The 9,236-nt window shown below is 56.8% G+C and overlaps 1 protein-coding gene across 1 annotated transcript in view; it reads right to left on the bottom strand.

Moving 5' to 3' along the window:
• TBATA (thymus, brain and testes associated) overlaps nt 1–9,236 on the bottom strand; it is a 12,777-nt gene that overhangs the window by 1,417 nt on the left and 2,124 nt on the right. The window contains exons 3-8 of the mRNA XM_004680801.2: nt 7,383–7,523; nt 6,489–6,568; nt 5,311–5,493; nt 3,326–3,407; nt 2,083–2,224; nt 243–295 (exon numbers count right to left, since the gene is read on the bottom strand). Coding sequence (XP_004680858.1) covers nt 243–295; nt 2,083–2,224; nt 3,326–3,407; nt 5,311–5,493; nt 6,489–6,568; nt 7,383–7,523 — 681 coding nt within the window. The remainder of the gene's footprint in view (nt 1–242; nt 296–2,082; nt 2,225–3,325; nt 3,408–5,310; nt 5,494–6,488; nt 6,569–7,382; nt 7,524–9,236) is intronic.

Below are 9,236 nucleotides of genomic sequence, written 5' to 3'. Positions count from 1 at the left end.
ATGGATGAATGCATGGATGCATGAGTGCATGGACAGATGTATGTATGTATGGATGGATGGATGCATGGATGCATGGATGGATGGATGCATGGATGGATGGATGCATGGATGGATGAATGGATGGGTGGACAGATGAAAAAAGAACTTCTCTGGGAAGATCCCCATTTCCAGGGTGAACCCCCCAAGTAGTCCAATTTGGATGGGCCTTGGTATCCCCAACACAACCTGCTGCATGGACTCACCTGGCTTCTCGCTTTTTGGTACCGATGGTGAAATCATCTTCTTCGGGGATTGACTATAACCAACACAAATGAGAGGCTGGGAAGGTCAGGCTGGCGCACATGGCAGCAGAGTAGCAGGGTGGGCAGGGCAGGGAGGGAAGGCACTCTTGAGAGGTGTCACCCCTCCTGGAGACCAGCAAGTCTCTTTTCCAGCGGCCACAGCCCTGCCCAGGGTCCTGACTACCTTGAGGCCCTCTCTTGCAGCAGCCACAGGAAGCCCAGGCCCTGCGGTCCCAGGAGTGGGATGGAGCTCCCTGCACCTGCCTGCCCCACACCCTCTGCTCCTGCTGCTTCCTCCAAGACAGGGACCCCCCAGTTTGAGTGGATACCCCGTCCTCTGCTGTCTTAGGGAGAAGCACATGCACAAGCACAAATCATGCTCTTATATCTTATATCAGCTTTATGCTTGGCAAGCCCTTCTCTGCGGCCAGTGTAGTTTGTCTTACCTCCAACTCTGGGTGAGGGAGTTTGGGGAAAGTGGAACTGAGCTTACAGGTGGAAGGCGGCTTACAGTGGGGCCTGACTTCCTCCTGAGCCTCCCCTGGTCTCTCAGAATGGAAAAGAAAGCCACGTTCAAGGCCAGAGCAAAGACTCTAATCTTCAACAAGTCTGAGCACCCACTCCCTCCTCACCACGCCCACCCCTATTCCAACCATCCCCAGACTCAGCACTCCCTAAAGCGTGCATACTCGCCATCTCTATTTCTGAAGTTCCCTAGCCCTCTCATCAAACTTCAAGTCCTATCCATGCCAGCTGAGTGCCACAAATTCTATCACAACTCTTTGGGTGATTATTAAAACTACACTTGCTGCGTGTTCACCCCCTCCCTGCTGGGCTAGGATTCTCCAAGATCCTGCATGTTTTTTTGTTTGTTTGTTTGTTTGCTTTTTAAGATTTATTTATTTGTGCATACAGAGCTGGGGTACAAGCCAGAGGTGCAGGGGTGGTGAGAGGCTTCACCAGAGACAGAGTGGGGAGCAGAACAGGCAGATGGACGAAGTACACTGCTGAGGGGAGCAGTGGGCGAGACAGGAGAGGTCTGCTGCACTATGTGGGTCAGCTCCGGGGCCAGGGATTGAACTTGCACTGAAGCGGCTGCAGCCAGCTTGCAGTGCTGCATCCTAACCCGCTGCACCATCAAGGAGGGTCCATTCTGCATTTTTTAATAAGATCCTGGTGACTCTGAGTGCTGCTGGGCATGGCTCACCCGCTGACCAGCTGAGTAACTTGGGGCAATCACTCAGCTTTCCCTGAGCTTAAGTTTTGTCATCTGTAAAATGGAGATCATACTGCCTCTGTGGGTGGTTGTGGACCAGAAAGAGGTAAGAACCTGGTGGCCAATATTTCTGGCTCCATTGCTAACACTCAGGATTGACTCATCTGCTTTGTGGGGCCTTCCTGGACCATCCCTTTCTCTTTCCCCTCCAGACATAATCCTGGCAGAAAGGTACTGCTGCCCTGTTAGCATTTCATGCCTACTTCTGTCTTCCCAAAGACCAGCACTTCTGGAGGCCTGGATGGGGCTAATTCAGCCCTGACTGGCTACAACAGACACAGGTCAGCCCCAAGGCATCCCCCAGCCAGCAGTCAGGTCTGGTCTTCAGAGAGTACAGGCAGAGGGGAAGGGTCCCCTTGCATGCGCCAGGGCCTCCTCCTTGGGGCCAGCTCAGCCAGCCCAGACTGTGGCCAGCACCAAGCTCATTTCCCTGGACCTGCTGACCTCACCTAGGAGGAAAGGTGGCTGAGCATGAGGAAGCTGTTCTGGACACAGGAGGGCAGATGGGGGTAGATTTCAGCCCACCTGGAGGGTGCTGGCTGCTTTTCTTGTAATTCTTGTACTTCTTGGAGCTGGTCGAGCAGCTTTTCTGCTGGTATAGAAAGTAGTGGCTGGGGTAGGAGCTGAGCCACAGCCGTCTGCAGGAGCCCCAGTGCCAGGTCTTTCTCTATAAGACAGCCAGGACAAGTCTTCAGCGGCTGACCCAGGCCCCAGCCCCTCCCTAGGTGAAGCAGGCAAGACACAGGGCTCAGACCCTTGCCAGCCCTGGCCCAGGGCAGCTTTCTCTAACCAGCTCCCATTCTGATTCAGGCCTTAACAGGTGACGAGGGCCTGCGTCTCCCCTGGCCTGAGCATACAGGACACCCAATGCTTCTGCTCCTCACCTGCTGTGGAAGCACCGTGTGCTCTGTCCCTAATACCCTCTGGCCCACAGCACCGCACTTACCCACCCACCCCACCTCGGGGAGGCTTCTCTCCCCGCTTGTCTCCCCTCCCCCGCTGCGTTTCCCATCCAGGAAGCCTTCTTCAGCTTTGGGCCCTCATCCCTCCTCACCCTCTCAGATACACGCACTGTTCCCATGTCTGCATGCGTGCCCATGAGCGTCCGTGTACATAAGCATGTCTCTGTGTGTTTGTGCATCTGTGTGTGCATTTCCTTCCATGCTGAATGAAGGCTGAGTCTGTTGAGTATGGAGTACGGCCTTTGGATTTTTTCCCTCCTGGGCGCTGAGGCCTGTGTGTGATTGGTGTGAAGGACCCCCTCATGGAAGTCTTTTTTTTTTTAAAGGTTTATTTAATTATGCATACAGAACTGGAGTACAGGCCAGAGGTGCAGGGGCCTGAGAGGCTTCACCAAAGACAGAGTGGGGAGCAGACAGGCAGATTAATGAAGTACACTGCTGAGGGGAGAGTGGGCAAGACAGGAGAGGTCTGCGGTGTCATGTGGGTCACCTCCCTGGCCAGGGATCGAACTGGTGCTGAAGTAGCTGGGGGTAGTAGCCTCGCAGTGCTGCACTTTAATCTGTTGCACCACCCAGGAGGGCCACCCCTCATGGGAGTCATATTGAGGAATGGCGAGAAGGAAGTGGTGAGATTGCCTAGGTGGAAAAGGTTAGTTTGAGACTCCCAAAAGGAAAAAGGAGCAGCCCAGGTGGAAGGCCCTGGGGTGGGAGCCAAGTGTCATCCAATCAGCAGAGGCAGAAAATGCCCTTCCTCATCCACCTCAGAAAAGAACCCAGGCACCCTGGGTAGGTAGCTGTGCTCTCACCTTTTGGTGGGGCATAGAGTAGCCAGAACTGGATAGAACTCAAGGAGTCTGTCTGTAAGATCTGACACAGGAGCTCCAAGACCTGTGGGCAGAGGGTCTGGTCAGCGAGTCCTGTGGCACCTTCCAGCTGCAGCACAGACCCTCTCTGCCCTTCTGAGGGCCTCCCACAGCCACAGCTTGGCCACACTGGGTCCCCTTCCTCAAAACCCCCACCCTCATGGGACTTAACACTTTCCAGGGGCCGTCTGAGAACCCTGGAGGAAGGTCCTCACGGGACAGATGAGGAATTCATGACCAAGAGAGGACGCCTTTCAGGGACACTGTGACAGAACTAAGCCTCGTAATCACATAGGTGGGCCTTCATCCCTGTGTCCCCGTTAGAAGGGTTGTACCCCAAAGTCCTTCACTGGGAAGGCAAAGTCAGAAGTGGCCCATCAGTGGCTTGGAGACGCACCGAGTCTCGCATCCCTGGGTCCTTGGTGTGGGAGCTGCAAGGACCCCAGGGGCTTCCTCCCCTCCCTGGAGCTCTCAGAGTCTGGAGACGTTAGATAAGAGGTGACGTGGCCCCAGCGGGTAGCCTGAAGGCCAGGCCTGGCTTGTGCTGTGAGCTGCCTGGCTTGTACTGCAAACCTCCTGGCTTGCGCTGCAAAGGGCCTGGCTTGGGGCTCCGTTCTGCAGAGCAGCGTGTACACTTCGCTCCCAGCTTTCTCAGCCTTTGGCATCTTTGCTACTTCTGGACTTTTTCCCCCCTTCATTCTCCAGCCAAGAAAAGAGAGATCCAGCTCTGTCTCTGGTGGGCTACGGGGGACCCCTGCGCAGGGTGGCAGACGGCGGCTGCGGCGGCTACGGTGGGCTGAAGTCGGCACCCGTGGTGGGAGGTGGAGCCCCTGGAGTCCTAGGAAAGTGGGGTCCCCTCAGTGCTTGGCAGGCCCATCTCCCCGGGACCTGGAGGGGCTTGTCAGTCCCCAGCAAGTGTCTGCATCCTTGGCAGAGTGGAAACTGGGCTGGCCGCTCCCCACGTGTGTGCCACTCGGGGCTCACCCCCACCCCCATGTACACACCCACTGCAGCGGTCCCTCCCCTGGTCTGTCCCCTGAGCCCTTTGCTGCTCTCCCAATCCAACTTACCTGCCCTGCGCCCCCTCCCCATGGGACCCGAGAACCTAATTCCAGGCAAGGTGAGGCCGCCCTAAGGTGGAGAAAGTACTGTGCTCCAGTCCCAGCTCTGCTGCTTCCTCTGGGGACCTGGGCCACAGAATGGCACCTGGCAGGGCCTCAGCCTCCCCATCTGTGCCATGAGGATCTCAGGCCCTGGCTATCCTCTTCACTTCACTGGACTCCAAAGGGAGCACAGGCTTGAGAGTGCTGGTCACGGGGGAGATGCCCAGACGCTGCCTTCCCTGGGGGACACGGACATCTCAGCAGGGACCTCAATGCCGTAACACATGGAAGGAGACGTGGGCTCGTCTCAGGCCAGGAAGGGGAACCTCGGCTGTGGGGAAGGTGGGCTTTGCGCTTTGCCATAGCACAGAGTATGTGGAGTATGAGTATCTCAGGGTATGAGGAGCCACACAGGGGCGGCCTTGCAGGCTGCGGCATGTGGCTCCCTGGGCCTGCCTTAGGTCACTCTGGGCCTTCATCCCCACGCTTCTCATCCCTTCATTAGCCCATCAAATGCCACAGCTCAGCTAGACCTTCACGATGACGTGTTCATGCTCCCAATTTGGATAGACCGAGAGGGAAGGACTTGACAGGGAGGGAGAGCCTGCCATGGACGTCTAGGGGCAGCTAGAGCCTGGAGCCCGCAGTCCTGGCCCCAAGTCCAGAGGGTTCAGGTCAGGCGTGAGTACCCCTGGGAGAGGCCACACCTCGGAGCAGTCTGAGGAGTCCCAGCTGGGGTTTGGATGGGCCTGGGCGTGGTGCCACCAGGCTGTGCTCAGACCAGGGCCTCTGTGGGGCCTGCCCTCTGCCTTCCCAGGGCCTTACCAGCAGCTCCTGATCCTGCAGGATCAAGGTCTGAACTCCTTTATCTTTCCCCGAAGCATAGTTCCTTTGGCCGAGGCGGGAGGAGTGGCGGCCCAGGGCTCTGGTGGAGGTGGGGAGGAGCCTCCCCGTCTCAGCCGAGTACTTGGCTCCCTGCTCCCGCTGGGGCTCCTCCTCCTGCTGGGGCTTAAGTGTCAGAGAGAGAGACAGACTCGGCAGGCAGGGAAGGGGAGGGGAGAGGTGAGGAGGGGAGGTAGGGGAGGGAAGAGAAAATCGCTGGGTCACACCCTGGGGTGCCTATCATTGCCTCTTTTGGAATCCCAGCATCACAGCTGCAAGGATCCAGGATGTTGACTAGGCCACCCCCACTCCATCCTGTCCTAAACCCTTCTCCTAGTTCATCTCTTTCTCCTGTAGTTCTGGAATTTCCTTGAATGTGGCTGCCCTAGTGGACCTTGGGTGGTCTTCATGCATCCTCCTGGACAGACACTCCCTGCTGCCCCTCCTCCCCCCAGTCCATTGAGATTTGAAAACAATATCCTGTGGTAGGGCCCCCACTGATGTTGACTCCTAGCTCACTGCCCCCCCAGCTACCCCCCACCTCCCCCACAGTTTGGCATTTTTATTTGTCAGGACTGTGGATACAAGACCTGGGTCCTCTACCCCTGCAACTCCAGTAAGACTGGTAGTAAGTATCCTTCTGCCCATTTTAAAGTTAAGAACACCGAGGCCCAGCCAGGCCTGTCCTAGGACCAATTCCAACAACTTGCAGGCTGCTTCCCAATTATCTCTACTGGGATAGCAGCAAAAGGCCCCCATGAGATCACCCCCACCCTGCTTGAGTCAGTGATTCTCTGCTCCTTATGCGATCAGAATGAAACACATTCCTGCCTCACCTTTTCTTCAACCCTTGCTGCTGACTTCAAGCTGTCCCGCACTTTGCAGTCCCTGAGATGCAGAGCCGGACCCCTCTACTGGGAGAGCCACCCCTTCCACTAGTTGACCTCCCACGCTGTTGGGATTCCTCAACCAGGTACATGCTCTCCTCCTGAGCCCTCACTGCAGCCCTCTCCCTCAGGCCAACAGCACCTCAGATGACCGTGTGCTCTAGGGCTGGCTAGGACCCACTGGTGAGGAGCATCTAGGACAGGGTGGGGCCGTTTCATCTCTTCAGCACCCACCTCCTTGTCCTTCAGTTCGTTCTCCTTGGTGAAGATGGCCACCCGGGAGGCCAGCTCCTTCAACTCCTTCTTCCAGGCCTCTGGGAGGAGGGGACAAGATCCTGTTGTCCACATCTGGGCTCTCCTCCTCACCCCAGGTGCAGGCATGTTGGGAGGTCTACTCTCCTCCCCAGCCTTGCAAGGGGTAGAGCAGAGGCAGGGCCCTTGAGGGGATGGAGCAGGGATACTTCATTGGCTGGGTGTGGATGGGTGTGCAGAGTGCTGGAGGGGGTTATGTGGAGAATGTACCTGGCTGTATATTGTTCACTGTAGCTTTGCCTCTTTTGGGACTCTGAAGCTGGGCTGAGGTTTGGGCAAAGCACTATTACTAAAATACAGAACCACGGCTGCACTGGCTGTTCAAGGGCACGGCAGCGTGTCTTCCAAACCTGTGTATCCCAGCACTGTCTGGCCCTCAGTCTCCCTTCCCACCGTCCCGCTTTCCCACACCCTAGTAATGGAAAGGGCGAGGCTTGCCAGAGCACAGGCCCCTGGAACAGAGCTCCAGCACACTCTGTGCTGATGAGATGATATGTTGGTGCCCAAAACTACATTGCTAAATATTTCCAGTATCGGGCCTGTCTATAGCTGTCTGTCGCAAGGCTGCTGCCCAAGTCTGCTTGTCCTCTGCTTCGTTCAGAAGAAACTCGAACCCAAGCAGGGGTGCACTTGTTAGTACCTGGGGGGAGAGGGCTAATGCAGGTGCAGATGTCCAAGGAAATGAGGGGAAAAATAGAGGCCCCCACCATAACCCACTGGCATAAGAACATTAGCCCTTCCGTCTCAGGCACCCACCCAAGCGGGCTGCCCATGGGGAAGGTGTAACCCCAAGGTAGAGGGATCTCGTTCAAATACCTCCAGATGAAAGCTGGGGTTCCTGATTGGACTGTGGGTCGCCAATGGGGACAGAGATGTGGGGCATCTCCATCAGATAGTGAGGGAAGGAGGCCAGAGAGAACTTGTCCCTGACGACACAGATGGGCTTCCCGGTGAGATCTGTGAAGGGTTAAAGGTGTGGTAAAGGAGGCCCAGGTGGACCCCAAGAACTCTAGGAGACCAGTAGAGGCTAGTGGACTTGGGGAGCACAGCCCCACTTCTCCCAGTCTCCACAGCCCCTTAGATCCTCAAAGCTGGCCTCCCAGCTTTGCAACCAGCATGGTCTACCCCAGGGGCCCCAGCATGGAGGCAGGGGGTCAGGCTCAGGCTCATGCAGTCAGTTAGGCAGAGGGGGAAGAACCTGGGCTCCTTAGCCCCTCGTTCTGAGCCCTCTGTTTTCTATGGTGGGGTAGAACGTGCAGGTACGAGCACACAGAGGCCATGCTGGGGGCACTAGCCAGTCTGGGCTCAGAGCCCAGGTAGTGAGCTTTCCTCGCCCCGCACAGTACGGCTCACACCCTCTGTCGGCCTGTGTAGGGTGCAGGGCAGGCCGCTTGGAGGTGGTCAGGCAGCCCACGTGCCACGGCCCTCTGGCCAAGGGCTATGTGATGAGCTGCTATTATTGGGGCGTCAGCCTGGGAGGAGCAGCTGGCCAGATTCAGAATGGTCACAAGCTCTCCCCTCCTGAAACATCTCCCTTTGGTGCCGGGACCCCTTCATCTCCAGTTCTTCCCCGCTCACTGCCAATTCTTCCTCTCCTCTGTTGCTTCCTCCTTGTCTCTGTAACCTCCCACCTTGGGGTGGCCGGGCTCTGTCCCCAGGTGCTCCTCTCTGGGATGCACAGGTCTCCCATGCATGCACACGGGATGACCCTCTCCAGCCACGTCCACTCCAGCTCCATCCTCTAACTGGCTCTCACGCCTGCCTCTCTGCCCAGACTCCACACCCAGCTGCCCACTCGCCACCCGCCCCTGAGTGTCTGCAAAGCAGCTCATGCTTCTCACTTCCCGTGTCCCAGTCAAACTCCTGACCCTTCCCCACCTTCCAGCAGCTTATTTGCCTCAGTCAATGCAACTCCAGTTTCCAGTTGTTCCGTCCAAAAGCTGGGCATTGACCTCGGTTTCTCTCCCTTACCTTCCTGTTTCATCCATCGCAAATCCTGCTGGCTTTACCTTCAGTATAGCTCTGGGATGAGGTCACTTACACTTCCACTGCCACCTTCCTGGCTGTCCAGACAGAGGCCAGAGTCATTCCTGTCACTGCTTTGCTCCTGTCCCCCCAGTGGTTCCTATGTGAATCCAGGGCCGCTGCTGTGGCCTCCATACTGCGGCCCCAGCACACTCCAAGGCTCCCCTTTCTCTCCCTCCCTCCCCATTCCTCACTATCCTTCCAGATGTGCCCAGATGCTCTAGCCTCAGGGCCTGCGAGCTTGCTCTACCTGGGACTTTCTTCCGGTCCATGCCTACTCCTTCAGTGCTTTGCTCACATGTCTCCCTATTGGTCAGTGTCTCCTCTCCAGCCTTGGTACTCACTCTGGCACCTGGTCTATGTCCTAGCCTCTCCGCTACCTCAACTCTATGAGGGCAGTGGCAGCCTGTCTTACTCACTGTCATTTCCCAGGACTTAAAAATAGTACCTGACCCACATTCACATGCAATAAATGGCCAGTGGATGGATGGATGGATGGATGGATGGATGGGTGGGTGGATGGATGGGTGGATGGATGGGTGGATGGATGGGTGGATGGATGGGTGGATGGATGGGTGGATGGATGGATGGGTGGATGGATGGATGGATGGATCGATGGATGGATCGATGGGTGGGTAGGTGGAT

The sequence above is a fragment of the Condylura cristata genome, unplaced genomic scaffold (genome assembly GCF_000260355.1).
Source record: "Condylura cristata isolate star-nosed mole 26May11 unplaced genomic scaffold, ConCri1.0 scaffold00011, whole genome shotgun sequence".
Classification (NCBI taxonomy): domain Eukaryota; kingdom Metazoa; phylum Chordata; class Mammalia; order Eulipotyphla; family Talpidae; genus Condylura; species Condylura cristata.
Note: the sequence above shows the minus strand (reverse complement) of the source record. Positions and strands in the feature narration are given on the sequence as shown.